This window comes from Equus quagga, chromosome 7 (assembly GCF_021613505.1).
Source record: "Equus quagga isolate Etosha38 chromosome 7, UCLA_HA_Equagga_1.0, whole genome shotgun sequence".
Classification (NCBI taxonomy): Eukaryota; Metazoa; Chordata; class Mammalia; order Perissodactyla; family Equidae; genus Equus; species Equus quagga.
In genome coordinates this window covers 23,461,103-23,483,313 of record NC_060273.1, presented here as the reverse complement: position 1 = coordinate 23,483,313, position 22,211 = coordinate 23,461,103, and the positions used below count along the sequence as shown (strand labels likewise).

Below are 22,211 nucleotides of genomic sequence, written 5' to 3'. Positions count from 1 at the left end.
GGCTGAAAGAGGTGAAAACTCCTTCATATGCACAGGCACCAATGCAAACCATTAGAAACAATTCAAAGCCATGACACTACCAAAGGAACACAATAATTTTCCAGTAATTACCCCCAAAATAGAGATCTGTGAGTGACCTGAAAAGTAATTCAAAATAATTGTCCTAAGAAAGCAAAGTGAGATTTGAGAGAATACAAATATGCAACTCAATGACTCAAGAAAACAATGTATAACAAAATGAGAAGTTCAACAAAGAGATAAAACTTATATAAAAAGAACCAAAAAGAAATTCTGGAGCAAAAGAATACAATGAATGAAGTAAAAATGCAATAGAGAGCTTCAACATTGTTTTTTCACTCAAGCAGGAGAAAGAATCTACAAACTTCAAGGCATATCTCTTGATATTATCCAGTCAGAGGAGGAAAAAAAACGAATGGAAAAGTGTGAGGAAACCTATATGAATTATAGGACACCATAAGATAAGACAATATTTGCATTTTGAGGGTCCCAGAATGAGAAGTAAGAGAAAAGGAGACAGATAATGTACTTTAAGAAATAAAGGCTGAATACTTCCCACATCTGGAGAGAGATATGGCCATCTAAGTACACAAAACTCAAATATTTCCAAGTAAGAGAAAAGGAGACAGATAATGTACTTTAAGAAATAAAGGCTGAATACTTCCCACATCTGGAGAGAGATATGGCCATCTAAGTACACAAAACTCAAATATTTCCAAGTGTATTCAACCCAAAGAGATATTTACCAACATATATTATAATCAAACTTTCAAAAATTAAAGACAAAGAATTTTGAAAGCAGCAAGAGAAAAAAATGCTCATCACATTCAAGAGAACCCTGTAAGACTATCAGCAGAAAACTTTCAGGCCAGGAAAGAGTGGGATGACACATCAAAGTGCTCAAAGAAAATACTGCCAAACAAAAATACTTTACTCAGCAAAGTTGTCCTTTAGAAGTGAAGGAAAAATGAAGACTTTCCCAGACAAACAAAACCTAAGGGCATTTATCACCACTAGACCTGCCTTTCAAGAAATGCTGATGAGAATTCTTCAACTTGAAATAAAAGGATGCTAATTAGCAACTACTAGTAACTATTATTTACTAATAACTATTAGTAACATTAATAATAGATATGAAAGTATAAAATTCACTGGTAAAGGTAAATAGTCATGTCCCAAATGCTCTAACATTGCAGTAGTGGTGTATAAATAACTTTGAACTCTAGCATGAAGGTTAATGACTAAAGTGTTAAAAATAATAATGGCGATGACATTTCATTAATAAGTCATATGGTGTAAAAAGATGTAAATTGTGAAAACAATAAAATAAAATGTGGGGGAGGCAAGTAATGTGTAGAACTCTTCTATGCAATTGAAGTTAAGTTGCTAACAACTTAAAATAGTGTTATAATTGTAATATGCACTATGAAAACTTCATGGTAACCACAAAGCAAAAACCTATAATAAATATGCAATGATAAAGGCAAAAGAATCAAAACATAATGCTACAAAAAGTTAATCCAGAAAGAAAGACAATGAGAGAGGAAGAAAGGAACAAAGAACTTCAAAACAGAGCAATTAACAAAATGGCAATGAGGAATTCTTACTTCCCTGAGCTGCCCGGTGGCGCAGCAGTCAAGTGCACACGTTCTGTTTTGGTGGCCTGGGGTTCGCCGGTTTGGATCCCAGGTGCAGACATGGCACCGCTTGGCACGCCATGCTGTGGCAGGCGTCCCACATACAAAGTAGAGGAAGATGGGCACGGGTGTTAGCTCAGGGCCAACCTTCCTCAGCAAAAAGAGGAGGATCGGCAGCAGTTAGCTCAGGGCTAATCTTCCTCAAAAAAGAAGAAGAAGAAGAAATTCTTACTTATCAATAATCACTCTAAAGGTAAATGGATTACATATACCAATCAAAAGACAGAGAGTGGCTGAAAGGATTTAAAAAACAATACCAAACTAAAATATTCCTACAAGAGACTCACTTCAACTTTAAGGACACAATAGGAACAAATGGAAGGAATGGGAAAAATATTCCTTGCAAGTAAAAAGCTAAAGGACCAGGAGTTGATACACTTACATCAGACAAAATAGACTTAAGTCAAAACTAGCAAGATACAAAAAAAGGTCATCATATAGTGACAAAAAGTCAATTCCTCAAGAATATATAACAATTGCAGTATATATAAACCCAATATTGGAACACCTAAATATACCAACCAATTACTAACAGATCAGAAGGCAGAAATAGACAGCAATGCAATAATATTATGCTACTTTAATATCCCCACTTTCAACAATAAATAGATCATACAGACATAAAATCAAGAATGAAATAATGGATTTGAGCTACACTTTAGAGCAAATGGCTTTGACACATATATACAGAGTATTCTATTCAACAGCAGTAGAATACAGATTGTTCTCAAGTAAACATGGAACATTCTCTAGGATAGATCATCTTTTAGGCCACAAAACAAGTCTTAAGAAATTTAAGAAGATTCAAATTATTCCAAGTATCTTTTCCAACCACAATGATATACCACTAGAAATCAATAACAGGAGGAAACCTGGAGAATTGGCAAATATGTGGTGATTAAGCAACACAGTTCTGAACAATCAATGAGTCCGAGAAGAAATCAAAAGGGAAATCAAAGATCTTGAGACAAATTCCAAATAGAAAGTGGAAACAGTAATCAAAACTTACGTGATGCAGCAAAAGCAGTTTTAAGAAGGGATTTTATAGTGATAAACCCCTACATTAAGAAAAATAAAAAATCTCAAATGAATCTAATCATGCACCTCAAGGAACTAGGGAAAAAAGCTTGGTGTAAAATTAGCAGAAGGAAGGAAATAATTAGAATATTAGTAGATTAGAGCAGAAATAAATAAAATAGACTAGAAACACAATAGAAAAGATCAACAAAAGTGAGTTGGTTTTTTGAAAAGATAAACAATATTGACAAAGCTTTAGCTATACTAACTTCAAAAAAGAAAGATGACTCAAATTAATGAAATTGTAAACTAATGAGGAGACATTACACCTGACAGCACAGAACTACAAAGAATCATAAGAGACTACTATGAACAATTATATGCCAATGGTTTAGATAACTTAGGAGCAGTTGAAAATTTCCTAGAAACATAAAATTTACCAATACTGAAACATGAAGTAGTAGAAAATCAGAACAAACCAATAATGAGCAAGAAGAATGGAGGGTGCTTACAAATCTCCCGACAAATAAAAGCAAAAAAACTTGATGTGTTTACTGGTAAATTCCACCAGAATTTAAAGAAGAATTAATACCAGTCCTACTCAAACTATTCCAAGGAATTGAAGAGGAAAGAACGTTACTAAACTCTTTTTTACAAGGCCAGTGTTACTGATACTAAATCCATACTAGGACACTACAAGAAAAGAAAACTACAGGCCAATATTTCTAATAAACATAGATGCAAAAATCCTCAATGGGATACTAGCAAATCAAACTGAAGAGCACATTAACAGGATCACACACCATGATCAAGTTGGGATTTTCCCTGGGACACAAGATGTCTCAGCATATGTAAGTCAATAATTGTAATACACCAAATAACAGAATGGAGGACAAAAATCCTATGATCATTCCAATAGATACAGAAAGAGGAATTGACAATACTCAGCGTTCTTTCATGATTAAAAAAGCCCTCAAAAATTTTGGTACAGAAAAAATGTACCTCAAAATAACAAAGGCCATATATGACAAGCCCACAGCTAACAACATATTCAAAAGTGAAAAGTCAAAAGAATTTTCTCTAAGAGCAGGACAAGACATGGATGCCCACTCTCACCACTTCCATTCAACAAGTCCTATCCAAAACAATTAAGCAAGTAAAATAAATAAAAGTCATCCAAATCAGAAGGGAAGAAGTAAAATTATTTCAGTTTTGATACAAACGTCATTTTATATATAGAAAACCCTAAAGATTCCACCAAAAAAACTGTTGAAACTAATACATGAATTCAGTGAAGTTGCAAGATACAAAATCAAGATGCATGAATCAGTTGTGTTACTATACACTGACAATTGAAGAAGACACAAATAAATGGAAAGATACCCTGGATTCTTAGATTGGAAAAATTAATATCGTGAAAATGTCCATACTACTCAAAGCAATCTAAAGATTTAATGAAATCTCTATCAAAATTCCAATCGTATTTTTCACAGAAATAGGAAAAAACTATTCTAAAATTTGTGTGTAAACACAAAAGATCCCAAATAGCCAAAGCAATCTTGAGAAAGCAGAGAAAAGCTGGAGGCTTTTCACACTTTGTGATTTCAAACTATATTACCAAGCTATAGTAATTTATAAAGCGTGGTTGTGGTGTAAAAACAAGCATGAGGAGCACTGGAACAGAATATAGATACCAGAAATAAACCCATGCATATATGGCTAACTAATTTTTAACAAGAGCACCAAGAAGAAGAAATGGGGGAATGGATAATCTCTTCAGTGAATGCTGCTGGGAAAACAGGATATCCACATGCAAAAGAATAAAACTGGATGCTTATTTTACACTACCCACAAAAATTAACTCAAAATAGATTAAAGAGTTAAATCTAAGACTTGAAACCATAAAAATTCTGGAAGAAAACAGAGAGAAAATTAAGAAAACAAAGAGAAAATCTCCTTGATATTGGTCTTCACAATGATTTCTTGAATAAGACATCAAAAGCATAGGCAACAAAAGCTAAAATAAACAAGTTTGAATACATTAAAGAACTTCTGCACAGCAAAGGAAATAATAAATAAATCGAAAAGGCAATCTACAGAATTAGAGAAAATATTTGCAAACGGCATATCTGTCAAAAGTTAACATCCAAAATATATGAATAACACATAAAACTCAAGGGCAAGAAAGAAAATGACCCAATTTTAAAATGGACAAAGGACCTGAATAGGCATTTTCTTCCAAAAAAAAGACATACAAGGGGCCAATATGAAAAAAAAAATGGTTGTTTGAGGTCCTTACGTATCTTGAATATTAACCCCTTACAGGATATATGGTTTGCAAATATTTCCTTCCATTCCATAGGCTGCCTTTTAACTTTGTTGATTGTTTTCTTTTCTGTGCATAAACTTTTTAGTTTGATGCAGCCAAATTTTTTAATTTTTATTTTGCCTTGCTTTTGTGGAAAACTCAAAAAATTATTGCCAAGACCAGTGTCAAAGAGCTTTTTCCTTATGTTTCCTTCCTGTGCTTTTACATTTTCAGGTCTCACACTTAAGTCTTTAATCCATTTTGAGCTAATTTTTTGTGAGTGGTGTGAGATAGATGTCCAATTTCATTATTTTGCACGTGGCTATCCAGTGTTCCCAACACCATTTATTGGGGAGACTGTCCTTTTTCCTTGTGTATTCTTGGAAGCTTTGCAGAAAATCAGTTAACCATATAGGCATGGGATTATTCCTGAGTTCTAAATTCTGTTTCATTGATCTATGTGTCTGCTTTAATGCCAATATAATACCGTTTTGATTTCTATAGCTTTGTAATGTAGTTTGAAATCAGGAAGTGAGATGTCCCCTGCTTTGCTCTACGTGCTCAAGAATGCTTTAGCTACTGGGAATTTTTTGTGGTTTTATATGAATTTTAGGATAGTTTTTTTATATTTCTATGAAAATTGCCATTGGAATTTAGCTAAGGATCCATTGAATGTGCATATCACTTTGAATAGTGTAGATACTTTAACAATATTAATTCTTTGAAACCTTGAACAAGGGATGCATTTCCACTTTTTGCTGTCTTTTTCAACTTCTTTCATTAACGTTTTACACTTTTCAGAGCACAGTTTTTTTAGGAAGATTAGCCCTGAGCTAACTACTGCCAGTCCTCCTCTTTTTGCTGAGGAAGACTGGCCCAGAGCTAACATCTGTGCCCATCTTCCTCTACTTTATATGTGGGACGCCTACCACAGCATGGTATGCCAAGCAGTGCCATGTCTGCACCCAGGATCTGAACCAGCAAACCCCGGGCTGCTGAGAAGTGGAACATGCCAACTTAACCACTGCACCACCAGGCCAGCTCCCAGAGTACAAATCTTTCACCTTCTTGGATACTTTTATTTCTGAGTATTTCATTCTTTTGATGATATTGTAAATAGGATTGTTTTCTTAATTTCTTTTTCATATAAGCCATTGTTAGTGTATGGAAACACAACTGATTTTTGTATGGCTTACTTTTTGTATCCTGCAACTTAACTGATTTTTTTTTTACTAGTTATAAGAGTTTTTGGTGGTATCTTTTGGGTTTTTACATATAAGAAAGAATAGATAAATTTTTCCTTTCCAATTTAGATGTCTTCTATTTCCTTTTCTTGACTATTTGCTTTTGGGTAGGAATTCCAGTACTATGAGAATAGAAGTGATGAGTGTGGGCACCATTGTTTTATTCCTGATCTTAGAGAAAAAACCTTCAATCTTTCACCATGGAGTATGATGCTACCTCTGAGCTTGTCATACATAGTTTCTATTATAGTGAGGCATATTCCTTCTATACACCAAGAAAACATATTAAAGTATAAATCTCACTGTAAAAGTAAGTATATAATAAAAGTAGTGGATTAATTACTTATAAAGTTAGTATAAAAGTTAAAAGAGGAAAGTAGTAAAAGTAACTATAACTACAATAATTAGTTAAGACTTACATAAGACATAAAGGCATAAAATGTGAAACCAAAACCATAAAATGTGGGGGAGAGAATAAAAAAATAAAGCTTTAGAATGCGTTCAAAATTATCAACTTAAAATAGACTGTTAAAATATAAGTTTTTATTTGTAAGCTTCATGTTAACCACAAAGCAAAAACCTACAGTAAATACACAAAAGATAATGAGAAAGGAATCTAAGCATACTACTAAAGAAAATCATCAAACCACAAGGAAGTTAGCAAGAGAAGAAGGAACAGAGAAAATAAAAAACAGCCAGAAAACAATTAACAAAAAAATATGCACATACCTATAAATACTTACTCTAAATATAAGTGGACTAAACTCTCTAATCAAAAACATAAAATGGTTGAAGGGATAAAATACCAAAATCAATCCATATGCTGCCTACAAGAGAATCACTCCAGACTTAAAGACACACATGGACTGAAAGTGAAAGAATGGAAAAAATATTCCATAGATATGGAAACCAATAGAAGGCTGGAGTAGCTCTGCTTATATTAGAAAAAATAGACTTTAAAACAAAGACTGTACTAGCAGACAAAAAAGGGCATTACATAGTGATAAAGGGCTCAATCCACAAGAGAATATAACATTTGTAAATATTTATGCACCCAAATAGAAGCACCTAAATACATAAAACAAATATTAGCAGACTTAAAGGGATAAAAAATAGCAATACAATAATAGTGGGGGACTTTAATACCCCACTTACATCAATGGATAAATCACTAAGCTAGAAAATCAATAAGGAAACATTGGCCTTAAATAACATATTAGACCAGATGGGCTTAACAGATATATATAACACATTCCACCCAAAAGTAACAGGATACACATTCCTCTCAATTGCACATGGAACATCTCCAGGATAGATGATATGTTAGGTCCCAAAACAGTTATTAACAAATTTAAGAGGACTGAAATCATATGAAGCATCTTTTCTGACAACAATGCTATGAAACTAGAAATAAATTACAGGAAGAAAATTAAAATTCACATATATGCAGGAATTAAACAACATGCTACCGATAAACCACAGGCTCAACAGAGAAATAAAAAAATACTCGAAACAAATAATAATGGAAGAATACCAAAATTTATGGAATGTTTGAAAATGAGAATAAAAAATAAAGCCCAAAGTTAGTAGAAGGAAGGAAATAAATATCAGAGCATAAATAAATGAAATGGAGACTAAAAACACAATAGAAATGATCAAAGGAAGCAAGAGGCAGTTCTTTGAAAAGATAAACGAAATTGACAACCTTTAGCTAGACTCATCATAAAAAAGAGTGAAGATTCAAATAAATAAAATCGGTAATTAAGGAAGAGATGTTATCATTGATACTTCAGAAATAGAGATATTATTATTAATTATACTCCAACAAGCTAGAATAAATGGATAAATTCCTAGACACATAAAAGCTTCCAACTGAATCACAAAGTTATAAAAAATATCTGAACAAATTTCTAATGAGGAGATTGAGTCAGGAATCAAAAACCTCCCAACAAACAAAAGTCCAGACTCAGATGGCTTCACTGATTAATTCTACAAAATGTTCCAAGTAGAATCAATCTTTTCCAAAAAATAGAAGAGGAGGTAACACTTCCAAATTCATTTTACAAGGCCAACATTACCGTGATACCAAAACCAATAAGGATACCACAAGAAAAGGAAATTATAGACCAATATACCTAATGCATATACATGAAAAAATTCTCAACAAAGTATTATCAAACGAAATTCAACAATACATTAAAAGAGTCATACACCACGATCAAGTGAGATTTATTCCAGGAATGCAAGGATGGTTCTAAATCTGCAAATCAATCAAGGTGATAGACCACTATTGAAAAAAGAAGGATAAAAACCATAAAACCACATCAATAGATGCAAAAAAAGCATTTGACATAATTCAACATCAATTTATGATTTAAAAAACTCTCAAAAAGTGAGATAGAGAAAACATACTTCAAAATAATAAAGATTATGTATGACAGACCCACATCTAACATCATACTCAATGGCAAAAAGCTGAAAGCTTTTCCTCTAACATCACGAATAAGACAAGGAAGCCCACTCACATAGCTTCTATTCATCATAGTATTGGAAGTCCTAGTCAAAGCAATAAGGCAAGAAAAAGAAATAAAAGTCATCCAAATTGGAAAGGAAGAAGTAAAACTGTCACTATTTTCAGATGACATAAGATTGTATATGGAAGAGCCTAGAGATTTCACCAAAAAATTGTTAGAACTAATAAATTAATTCAGTAAAGTTGCAGGAGACAAAACCAATATACAGAAATCTGCTGCATTTCTGTACACTAAAAACGAACTGTCAGAGAAATTAAGAAAATAATCCCATTTACGATTACATCAAAAAGAATAAAATGCCTAGGAAAAACTTTAACCAAGAAGTTGGAAGACTTGTATGCTGAAAACTATGACATTGATGAAAGAAATTGAAGAAAACACAAGGAAATGGAAAGACATTTTGTGCTCATGGATTAGAAGAGTTAGTATTGTTAAAATGTCCATACTACCCAAAGCAACCTACAGATTGAATACAATCCCCATAAAAATTCCTACAGCATTTTTCACAGAAATAGGAAAACAATTTTAAAATTGGAATAAGAAAAGACCCTGAAAAGCCAAAGCAATCTGGGAAAAGAACAAACCTGGAGGCATCATGCTGTCTGATTTCAATCTACATTACAAAGCTATAGTAACCAAAAAAGTATGGTATTTGCATAAAAACAGAAACATAGATCAGTGGGGAAAAATGGAGAGCCCAGAAAGAAACCCACACATATATAATCAATTCGTTTAAAATGAAGGAGCCAAGAATATACAATGGAGAAAAGGCAGTCTCTTCAATAATTGGTGTTAGGAAAACCAAACAGCCACATGCAAAAGAAGGAAACCAGACCACTGTTTTACACCATATGCAAAAATTAACTCAAATTGGATTAAAGACTTGAATTTAAGACCTGAAACCATGGAATTTCTATAAGAAAACATAGGCAGTAAGCTCCTTGACATTGGTCAAGGTATTTTTGGATTTGACATCAAAAGCAAAGGCAACAAAAGCAAAAATAAACAGGTAGGACAAGATGAAACAAAAGCTTCTGCATAGCAAAGGAAACCATCAACAAAATGAAAGTAAATATACTAATGGGAGAAAACATTTGCAAATTATATATCTGATAAGAGGTTAGTATCCCAAAATGCAAAGAACACATTCAATTCAATAGCAAAAGACAACCAGTCTAATTTTAAAAATGGACAAAGAAACTACTTAGACAATTTTCCAAAGAAGACACACAAATGGCCAACAGGTACATGAGAAAGTACTCAATGTCACTAATCATAAGCAAAATGTAAATCAAAATTACAATGAGGTATCACCCCACACCTGTTAGAATGACTATCATCAAAAGGAAAGAAAATAAATGTTGGCAAAGATGTGAAGAAAGGGGAACCCTTATGTACTGTTGGTGGGAATGGAAATTGGTATGGCCACTATAGAAAACAATATGGAGGTTCCATAAAAAATTAAAAGTGGAGCTACCATATGATGCAGCAATTCAACTTCTGGGTATATAACTAAAGGGTCTCATAAAGGTATCTGCATTCCCATGTTCACTGCAGCATTATTCACAAAAGCCAAGATACAAAAATAATCTGAGTATGTCAATGGATAAAAGATGTGGTACAGGGGCTGGCCCCGTGGTCAAGTGGTTGAGTTCGGCGTTCCGCTGCAGGCGGCCCAGTGTTTCATTGGTTCGAATCCTGGGCGCGGACACGGCACTGCTCATCAAGCTACGCTGGGGCAGCGTCCCACATGCCACAACTAGAAGGACCCACAACAAAGAATATACAACTATGTACTGGGGGGCTTTGGGGAGAAAAAGGAAAAAATAAAATCTTAAAAAAAAAATGTGGTACATACACACAGTGAAATACTATTCAACTATGGCAAAGAAGAAATCCTGCCACTTGTAACAACTTGGAGAACCTTGAGGATGTTATGCTAACTGAAATGTCAGCCATGAGAAAGATAAATACTGTATGATATCACTTTTATGTGTGGAATCTAAAAAAAGCCAAACTCAGAGAAACAGACATAGAGTGGTGGTTACCAAAGGCTGGGGGTGGAGGAAATGGGGAGATATTGGTCAAAGAGTACAAACCTGCAGTTATAAGATTAACAAATTTTGTACAGCGATCTACTGTACACCCTTGTGATTATAGTAATAATACTATATTATATACTTGACTGTTGCTGTGAGAGTAGATCCTAAATATTCTCGCCATAAAAAAGAAATGATAATTATGTGACAGGAAGAAGGTGTGGGAGCTAATGCTATGTTGATAATCATTTTGCAATATATAAATGTATTATATCAACATGTTGTACACCTTAAACTTACATAATGTTCTATGTCAATTATGTCTCAATGGAGCTGGAAAAAAATGATAGAACAAACTGTATCAATTTCCTCCTAAGATTGAGAACAAGGTTATGATGCCCTCTCCCACCACTTCTACTCAACATTGTGCTAGAAATCCTAGTCACTTAAAGAACTCAGTGAAATAAAACAACACACATAAAGTTTGGAAAATAAGTAAACTGTTTTGATTCAGAGATTATATGATCACATACCTAGGAAATCCAAATAAATCTACAAAAAAGTTATTACAAATAATTAGTGAATTTAACAAGTTTGGAAAGATTACATAATACAAGATCAATGTACAAAAATTATTAGAATGTGTATTATTAGCAATGATCAACTGGAAACTGAAATTTTTGAAGATATAATTTATATTAATATCAAATAAATAAATAATCCAGCGAATAAGAAGAGCAAGGCAAACCTAAGTATACTTCTAAGTCCTTAGTAACTCTGACTTATTAAAACTCTCTGTGCTACATAAGTCTTGAACCTCTGTTTTACATCAAAATGGATCTGAAAGAGAAAAAATTTTATTTTTACAGTTAAAAGTTACATGGGAAACAAACACTATTTTATAAAACAATTATGTAAAGAGTAAATGTATATCTTGTAATACTATGTCATAACTTGCTCTGTACCTTTGCACAAGAAATTTAAAAAAAACCACACATAGTTCATTTAGGGTGAATTTTTTGATCTCTAAAAGAAACTATGGACTGTCACATTCTCAAATGCCACAGAGTGATAATTTTTACAACATTAATGTTATTGCTTTTCATATGTGTAACAACATTGGTGACTCCAAATTTAATAACATTGGATTATGGTAGAAGAATGAGAAGATAAAATTTTCTTAGCAGTGTAATTCACCAGCATGTTTAAAATTAGTAATAATTTACATTGTTTATCTTCTGAAGTCAATGATCTAAATTAGACTATCCATGCATATAATGTGGATAATATACTATTACTCTGTTTGTTTATTCAATGAACAATTGCCGCTATTGCTATGCACTGCTCTAGGCCAAGGAATGGAAACACAAGTGAACAAATCAGAGATCCTGGTCCTTGTAGAGTTTTCATCAAAAGTTCATACAGTAAACTTCTTTCTTCCCCCAAATAATAAAATCTGTAAGATGATTTAATAATATATATAAAAGTTATTGTGGATGTACCTCCCTTTCCCCATATTTTTCAAATAAACGTTTTCAAAAAGTAAAGGTATTACAAACAGAGAGTATATTTTCACAAATATTTTGAGACTAAATTACACTATCCTGATATCCTGAAAAAATGCTACCTTGGAAATGAATGCAGTGGTAAAACTACAACAGAAAAAAGAAACATTATTCTTATAGGAGCACGAGAAAAACTCCATGCACTATGCCACATGTAGTTAGAGTGGACATATAAAGATCCTCAAATGTAGCAGTTTAATAGAGTGAGTCATGGTGAAGGTCAGCCACACAAATAGGTGAACAAATATTATAAATGCAGAACATTCAGGATATATAGTCAGAAGGAAATTTTTGAAATGACAAAAAAATCCACCTTATTTTCTAAAACATTGATAATATTAGTTTTTTTCTATTTTCTATTTTATTGAGGTTATGATAGTTTACAACCTTGTGAAATTTCAGTTCTACATTATTGTCAGTCATGTTGTAGGTGCACCACTTCACCCTTTGTGCCCACCCTCAACCCCCACTTTCCCCTGGTAACCACTAATCTGTTCTCTTTTTCCACGTGTTTAACTTCCACATATGAGTGGAGTCATACGGAGATTGTCTTTCTCTATCTGGCTTATTTCACTTAACATAATACCCCCAAGGTTCATCCATGTTGTTGTGAAGGGGACGATTTTATCCTCTTTTATGGCTGAGTAGTATTCCATTGTATATATACACCAAATCTTCTTTATCCAATCATCAGTTGATGGGCACTTAGGCTGCTTCCACATCTTGCCTATTGTGAATAATGCTGCAGTGAACATAGGGGTGCAAGGGTCTCTTTGAATTTCTGATTTCAAGTTCTTTCGATAGATACCCAGTAGTGGGATGGCTGGGTCATATGGTAGATCTATTCTTAATTTTCTAAGGAAACTCCATACTGTTTTCCATAGTGGCTGCACCAGTTTGCATTCCCACCAGGAGTGTATGAGGTCTCCTTTTTCTCCACAACCTCTCCAACATTTGTTACTTTTTGTTTTGGTTATTTTTGCCATTCTAATGGGTGTAAGGTGATATCTTAGTGTAGTTTTCATTTGCATTTCCCTGATGATTAGTGATGTTGAGCATCTTTTCATGTGCCTATTGGCCATCCATATATCTTCTTTGGAGAAATGTCTGTTCATGTACCCAGCCCATTTTTGATTGGGTTGTCTGATTTTTTGTTGTTGAGTTGTGTGAGTTCTTTATATACTATGGGGATTAACTCTTTGTTGTATATATGACTTAGAAATATTCTTTTACCAATTGGTGGGTTGTGTTCTTGTTTCAATACTGTATTTCCTTGCCTTGTAGAAGCCCTTTAGTCTGATGAAGTCCCATTTGTTTATTCTTTCTATTGTTTCCCTTGTCTGAGAAGAGATGTATGGTGTCCAAAAAGATCCTTTTGATACTGATGTCAAAGAGTGTACTGCCTATATTTTCTTCTAGAAGTCTTATGGTTTCAGGTCTTACCTTTAAGTCGTTGATCCCTTTTGAGTGTATTTTTGTGAATGGTGTAAAGGAATGGTCTATTTTCATTCTTTTACATGTGGTTCTCCAGTTTTCTCAACACAATTTGTTGAAGAGACTTTCTTTTCTCCACTGTATGTTCTCAGCTCCTTTGTTGAAGATTAGCTGTCCATAGATGTGTGGTTTTATTTCGGGGCTGTCAATTCAGTTCCACTGGTCTATGTGCCTGTTTTTGTACCATTACCATGCTGGGTTTTTTGCTTTTTTGTTTTTGAGGAAGATTAGCCCTGAGCTAACATCTGCTGCCAATCCTCCTCTTTTTTGCTGAGGAAGACTGGCCCTGAGCTAACATCCATGCCCATCTTCCTCCACTTTATATGTGGGAAGCCTACCACAGCATGGCTTGCCAAGCTGTGCCATGTACGCACCCAGGATCCAAACCATGGAACTCTGGGCCACCAAATCAGAACGTGTGAACTTAACCACTGCACCACCAGGCTAGCCTCCATTACCATACTATTTTGATTACTATAGCTTTGTAGTATGCTTTGAAGACAGGGATTGTGATGCCTCCCAGTTTTGTTCTTTTGTCTAAGGATTGCTTTAGCAATTCAGGGTCTTTTGTTGCCCCATATGAATTTTAGGATTCTTTGTTCTATTTCTGTGAAGAATGTCAGGGATTCTGATTGGGATGGCGCTGAATCTGTAGATTGCTTTAGGTAGTATGGACATTTTAACTATGTTTATTCTTCCAATCCATGTGCATGGAATGTCTTGCCATCTCTTTATGTCATCATCAATTTCTTTCAGGAAAGTCTTGTAGTTTTCTTGTATAGGTCTTTCACTTCCTTGGTTAAATTTATTCCAAGATATTTTATTCTTTCTGTCGCGATTGTGAATGGTATTGTGTTCTTGAGTTCTCTTTCTGTTAGTTCATTATTAGGATATAGAAAAGCTACTTATTTATGTAAGTTGATTTTGTACCCTGAAACTTTGCTGTAGTTGCTGATTACTTCTAATAGTTTTCCAATGGATTTTTAAAAGGGTTTTCTATATATAAGATCATGTCACCTGCAAACAGCGAAAGTTTCACTTCTTCACTCCCTATCTGGATTCCTTTTATTCCTTTCTCTTGCTTAATTGCTCTGGCCAAAACCGCCAGTACTATGTTGAATAAGAGTGGTGAGAGTGGGCACCCTAATCTTGTTCCTGTTCTCAGAGGGATGGTTTTCAGGTTTTCCCCATTGAGTATGATGTTGGATGTGGGTTTGTCATATATGGCCTTTATTATGTTGAGGTACTTTCCTTCTATACTCATTTTATTGAGAATTTTTATCATAAATGGATGTTGGATCTTGTCGAATGCTTTCTCTGCGTCTATTGAGATGATCATGTGGTTTTTGTTTCTCATTTTGTTTTTGTGGTGTATCACGTTGACTGACTTGCAGATGTTGAACCATCCCTGTGTCCCTGGTATAAATCCCACTTGATTATAGTGTATGATCTTTTTAATGTATTGCTGTATTCGGTTTGCCAATATTTTGTTGAGGAGTTTTGCATCTATGTTCATCAATGATATTGGCCTGTAGTTTTCCTTCTTTGTGTTGTCCTTGTCTGGTTTTGGGGTCAGGGTGATGTTAGCTTCGTAGAATGTGTTAGGAAGTGCTCCATCTTCCTCAATTTTCTGGAATAGTTTGAGAAGGATAAGTACTCAGTCTTCTTTGAATGTTTGGTAGAATTCTCCAGAGAAACCGTCTGGTTCTGGACTTTTATTTTGGGGGAGCTTTTTGATTACTGTTTCAATCTCTTTACTTGTGATTGGTCTACTCTGATTCTTTATTTCTTCCTGATTCAGTTTTGGGGGCTTCTAAGAGTCTAAGAATTTATCCATTTCTTGTAGGTTGTCCAATTTGTTGGCATATAGTTTTTCATAGTATTCTCTTATAATCTTTTATATTTCTGTGGTATCCGTTGTGATTTCTCCTCTTTCATTTCTAATTTTATTTATTTGAGTCTTCTCTCTTTTTTTCTTAGTGAGCCTGGCTAAGGGTTTGTTAATTTTGTTTATTTTCTCAAAGAACCAGCTGTTTGTTTCATTGATCCTTTCTACTGTCTTTTGTTTCAATTTCATTTATTTCTGCTCTAGTTTTTTTTTTTTTAAGATTTTATTTTTTCCCTTTTTCTCCCCAAAGCCCCCCGGTACATAGTTGTATACTCTTCGTTGTGGGTCCTTCTAGTTGTGGCATGTGGGATGCTGCCTCAGCGTGGTTTGATGAGCAGTGCCATGTCCGCGCCCAGGATTCGAACCAACGAAACACTGGGCCACCTGCAGCAGAGCGCGCGAACTTAACCACTCAGCCACGAGGCCAGCCCCTCTGCTCTAGTTTTTATTATTTCTCTCCTTCTACTGACTTTGGACTTTGTTTGTTCTTTTTCTAATTCTGTTAGGTGTGGTTTGAGATTGATTATCTGAGATTTTTCTTGTTTATTGAGGTGAGCCCATATTGCAATGAATTTCCCGCTTAGGACCACTTTTGTTGCATCCCAAATGAGTTGGTATGGCATGTTTTCATTTTCACTTGTCTCCAGATAATATTTGACTTCTCCTTTAATTTCTTCATTGATCCACTGGTCGTTCAGTAGCATGTTGTTTAATCTCTACATCTTTGGCCTTTTCACACTTTATTCTTGTAGTTGATTTCTAGTTTCATAGCATTATGATCATAAAAGATGCTTGATATATTTAAATCCTCTTGAATTTCTTCAGGCTTGCTTTGTTTCCCAACATATGGTCTATCCTTGAGAAAGTTCCATGCACGCTTGAGAAGAGTGTGTAGCCTGCTGTTTTTGGATGGAGTGTTCTATATATATTAAGTCCATCTGGTCTAGTTTTTCATTGAATTCTACAATTTCCTTGTTGACTTTCTGTCTGGATGATCTATCCATTGGTGTTAGTGGAGTGTTGAAGTCCCCTACTATTATTGTCTTGTTGTTGATATCTCCTTTTAGTTTTGTTAGTAGTTTCTTTATGTACTTTGATGCTCCTGTATTTGGTACATATATATTTATAAGTGTTATGTCTTCTTGGTGGAGTGTCCCTTTTATCATTATAAACTGCCCCTCTTTGTCTCTCTTCACCTATTTTTCCTTGAAGTCTACTTTGTCTTATATAAGAATGGTGACACCTGCTTTCTTATGTTCACTATTAGCTTGGAGTATCATCTTCCATCCTCACCTCTGAGTCTGTATTTGTCTATGGGGCTGAGGTCTGTTTCCTGGAGGCAGCATATGGTTGGGTGTTGTTCTTTAATCCATCCTGCCACTCTGTGTCTTTTGATTAGAGAGTTCAATCCATTTACATTTAGAGTGATTATTGAAATGTGGGGGCCTAATGCTGCCATTTTATTGCTCATTTTCTGGTTCCCCTGCATTTCCTTTGTTTCTCGTCCCACAGATTTTGGACTACCAATTCAGGCAAGTAGTTTTCTAGGTTGGTTCTTTTATTTTTAATTTGTGTCTCTGTTATAATTATTTGCTTAGTGGTTACCATTGATAACTTAGGTTTAACGTATGCCCAAAATAAGCATAATATTATCATCCAAATGTTATTCATGGTTTCCCATTTTTCTCTGGCTCTCTCTAACTTCTGAAGCTTTTATTCTAATATTAGTTTTACAAGGTCTAGCATCAAAACATAGGAGTTCTAATTAAAAACTCAACCTTTATTGTAATACAAACTATCAAGGATCATTATCAATAGAATTGATAAGAAAAATAAGCCTAAGAATTAGCTTTTTGTAACATAATATTTTACGCCTATGACTCCTTAAGAAATCTCCCACTTCTATTTAGATATGAAAAAAATCATACTTGTGCACTGGAGCCACAGGCAGGGCTATGGTACAAGAATTCCCACAGCTAACCAGCAGTTTTTACACTGTGCTATGTAGTCTCTTACTTCTTTTCATTTTAGTAGATATTTATTGATTGCCAACTCTGTGCAACTCTTTGTTCTAAACACTGAAGATAGAGCATCTAACAAGCTGGTCAAAGTACTTGCTCTCAAGGAGCTCACATTCTAGTTGGGGAAAATATACAGGCAAAAAAAATTAAAAATTAGTAAAACTTTAATCAGAGTTAAGTGCCATGAAGACAATCTCACAGAAAGATAGCATCAAAAATGATAGAGCACTACAACATAAAGAATGGTAAGAAAGGACTATTTCTTATGATCTTTGTCTTTCTTTACATTGGTGTACACCTGAGTCTTCAATGTTTCAGAGGCAGCTTTCATTTTATAAAAATCTATTATTTCTTCTTCCAATTGTCTTCTCTCCTCCTCAAGTTGCATTGTCTTCTCTTGTTGCACTCTTTTAAGATGCTCAAACTTGTCCTGTAGCTGTGAAACAAATTTAAAGTTGTGACTCAAAGCACACTATGGTGGCACATCCTTAGGATCATGCTTGTTTTTTTTTTTCTGATTATCAAACATATGCTAATTATCAGAGTAGAGCTTGATCTAAACAACAGTCTCATAAATTGTTTTTAAATTAAAAATTCAGATATGAAATTTTTTTCTTGATTTTAATTTAAAATATGTCCTCATTGAACCAAATATCATAAAACCAAAAGCTATGAACAACACTCAATTTTTAAAACACTTTACTTTTCCTAATGAAGCGTATTTTCTCAGTCTATGTTTTCCCACAAATCTCTTCAAATAAAATTTGATAAATCCATGCTCACTGAAATACATACATTAAAATATAGCATGGATTATGAAACATTTGTTGAGAATTTAATTGATAAAGACTTTTTGAAAGGGAGTCTGATAATTTCCTTGTTAACTGAAGTTAGCATAGTGATAGAAAGAAACAAAAAGCTTTAAGGACCTCATTCAGTTACATTTTATTTACTTGTGGTGTTTTATTTAACCTGTGGGACTTAAGCCAAGTTAGCAATATGAAGGAAATGATATCACCTTGGATTCCATTAGAGATAGGCCTAGGTCTTTGACACAACTTTATTCAACAACATAAAGTTTGCTTATATGCATCAGAGGAGTTGTGTTTTTTAAAGCTATGGCTTGTATGGCATAAAACTATGAAGGACAGGCTTATTTGCAGTTTAACTTTTTGAAGGGGTTTCCACTGCCAAGATATTAACCATCTGGCTTGTATGTCTGTGAAGAACACAAGCACAGTCTTAACACCAGTGGTTCTCAACCCTGGGTGTCCATCAGAATTATTCAGTGAGCTTGTAAATCTCCCAAAGCTCAGGTTGCTCACAGATCACTCACATCAGACTAACACTGAAACCCAGGCATCAGTGCTTTTAAAAATTCCCCAAGTGATTTCAGTGTGCAGCAAAAATTGAGATCCATGATTCTAAATAAAGATTATTTTTCCCTCTGCTGGAGTCAGATATCTCTTGGAATTACATTTTCTGCCCTGAGAAGCAAATGAGCATCTAGACACAATGACAAGAAGAATGATTGGAAAGGCTGGGGATGTGAGAGTGCGGTATCTATATCTATAAATAATGACAAAAATCAATGAGAAAATGTTTTACTTAAAGATGGGAGGGTGAGGGTAGAAATCAAAAAGAGCTAAACTTCATATTAATATATAAACATTTCAAAAGTTAACCACTTCATGGTGTAAAACAAAATTTTGGATAGCAGGGGAAACCCATAATTGGAAAGGGGAGGAATATTTTAATAGTTTTTTCAGTTAATTGAGGATATTCTTTGATACTACATCAAAACCTGACAAATGCTAGTTTCTTAAAGGTCAGCAGCAATGAGGAATTTGATACCATATCAGTGAACTGTTTATCTTCTATAATGTTACAATCTATTGATCTATCTTGCATTTTGAATTAATCTTTTACCCATATGTGATTTGTCACATAATGCATTGATTATTTGGAAAATATTGGCTCACTGATTTATCTGAATTATGTATATCTTCCAAATGGAAAATTTTCCAAAATTCTAATATTTGCTTGAGACTCAAATATTATTACTGGCAAAGAACACTGTCAGTTGTTTTCCTTACAGGGATAGGCTCACTTTATTAGTTTTTGAGACAATATCTGCCAAATACTCAAGTCTGAATAACCATTGTTTATCAGTCAATTGTTTTTTCAAATAAAAATGGTGTTCCATGAAAAAAAATTTAACCACTTCAGTGAGAAACTTGACTTTTTTCCCACGTCAGGTACAAGGCAAGGATGTCCCCTCTCACACTACTTTTCAATATTGTACTAGAAGTCCTTGCTAATTCAATAAGGCAAGAGAAGGAAATAAAAGGCATACAGATTGGGGAGGAGGACATAAAACTGTCTTTGTTCACAGATAGCATGATAATCTATATAGAAAATCCAAAGAATTCACAAAAAACTCCTGGAATTAACTAGAGATTATAGTAAGTTTGCAGAATACAAGATTAATATACAAAAGCTGATTACTTTCCTACATACCAGCAATAAACAAGTGGAATTTGAAATGAAAAACACAATGCCAACTGAATTAGCACCCAAAAAAAAAGAAATACGTAGTCATAAATTTAACAAAATATATCCAAGGTGCATATGAGAAAAACTACAAAACCCTATTGAAAAAAATCAGAGAACTAAACAAATGGAGAGCTATTCCATGATGATGGCTAGGAAGACTCAATATTGTCAAGATGTCAATTCTTCCTAACTTTATTTAGAGATTCAATACCATCTCAATCAAAATCCCAGCAAGTTATTTTATGGATAACAAAAAAATGTATTCTAAAGTTTATGTGGCAAAATAAAAGATTCAGAAGAGCCAACACAATATTGAAGGAGAAAAACAAAGTTAGAGGATTGATGCTATCCAACTTCAAGATTGACTATAGTAATCTGACTAAAGCTACAGTAATCAAGACAGTGTGATATTGGTGAAAGAATAGAAAAATAGATGAGAGCAACAAAATAGAGAACCTATAAATAGATGCACATATAGTCCATTTATGCTTGGCAAAGAGCAAAGGCAATACAATGGAGGAAAGATGGTCTTTTCAATAAGTGGTACTGGAACAACTGGACATCCACATGCAAAAAAATGAATCCAGACATAGATCTTACACTCTTCACAAAAATTATCTAAAATGGATCATAGACTGAAATGTAAAATACAAAGCTATAAAACTCCTAGAAGATAACAGGAGAAAATCTAGATGACCTTGGGTATGGTGATGATCTTTATGGTGATGTCTTTTAGATACAACACTGAAGAGACAATTCATGAGAGAAATAATTGATAAGCTGAGCTTTATTAAAATTTAAAACTTCTGCAAAATAAAACGTCAAGAAAATTAGAAGACAAGTCACAGACTTGGAGAAAATATTTACAAAAGACAGATCTGACATAGGAATGTTTTCCAAAGTATACAAAGAACTCTTAAAATTTGGCAATAAGAAACAAAAATCTGAGTAAAAAATGGACCAAATACCTTAACAGACACCTCACCAAAGAAGATATGCAGACAGCAAATAAGTATACAAAACTCTGTTCCATATCATATACCATCAGGGAAATGAAAATTAAAACAACAATGAGATACCACTACACATCTATTAGAATGACCAAAATCCAGAACACTGACAATACCAAATGCTGATGAGGATGTAGAGCAACAGGAACTCTACATTCCTACCTACAGTTGTTGGCAGGAATGCAATACAGTGCCGACACTTTGAAAGACATTTGTTCTCCTATAAAACTAAAAATGCTCTTACCATATGATCCAGCAATTGTCCTCTTTGGTAGTTACCCAGAGGAGTTAGAACTTGTCTACACAAAAACATGCACGTGGATGCTTACAGAACATTTACTCGTCAAAAGTCGAAGCAAACAAGGTGTCCTTCAGTAGATGAATGGATAAATAAACTGTAGTACATTCAGAGAACGGAATATTATTCAGTGTTAAAAAGAAATGAACTATCAAGCCATGAAAAGACATGGAGGAATCTTAAATACATATTATTAAGTGAAAGAAGTCAATCTGAAAAGGCTACATACTGCATGACTTCAACTATGACATTCCGGAAAAGGTAAAACTTTGGAGATGATGAAAAGATCCATGGTTGCAAAGGGTTGGGAAGAAGGGATAAACAGGCAGAGTACAGAGAATTCTTAGGGCAGTAAAATGCTCAATATGATATACTAATGGATATATGTCACTGTAGATTTGTTCAAACCCATAGAATGTACAACACCAAGAGTGAACTCTAAGGTAAACTATGGACTTTGAGTGATTATGATGTGTCAATGTAGGTTCATTCTTGGTTTAAAAAATGTGCCATTCTGGTGAG

The 22,211-nt window shown here is 34.0% G+C and overlaps 1 protein-coding gene across 1 annotated transcript in view; it reads right to left on the bottom strand.

The window, feature by feature from the left end:
* Positions 1–18,081: 18,081 nt before the first annotated feature.
* The window catches only part of SEPTIN14 (septin 14), a 67,994-nt gene continuing 63,864 nt past the window's right edge, over positions 18,082–22,211 (bottom strand). The window contains exon 8 of the mRNA XM_046667867.1: positions 18,082–18,261. Coding sequence (XP_046523823.1) covers positions 18,082–18,261 — 180 coding nt within the window. The remainder of the gene's footprint in view (positions 18,262–22,211) is intronic.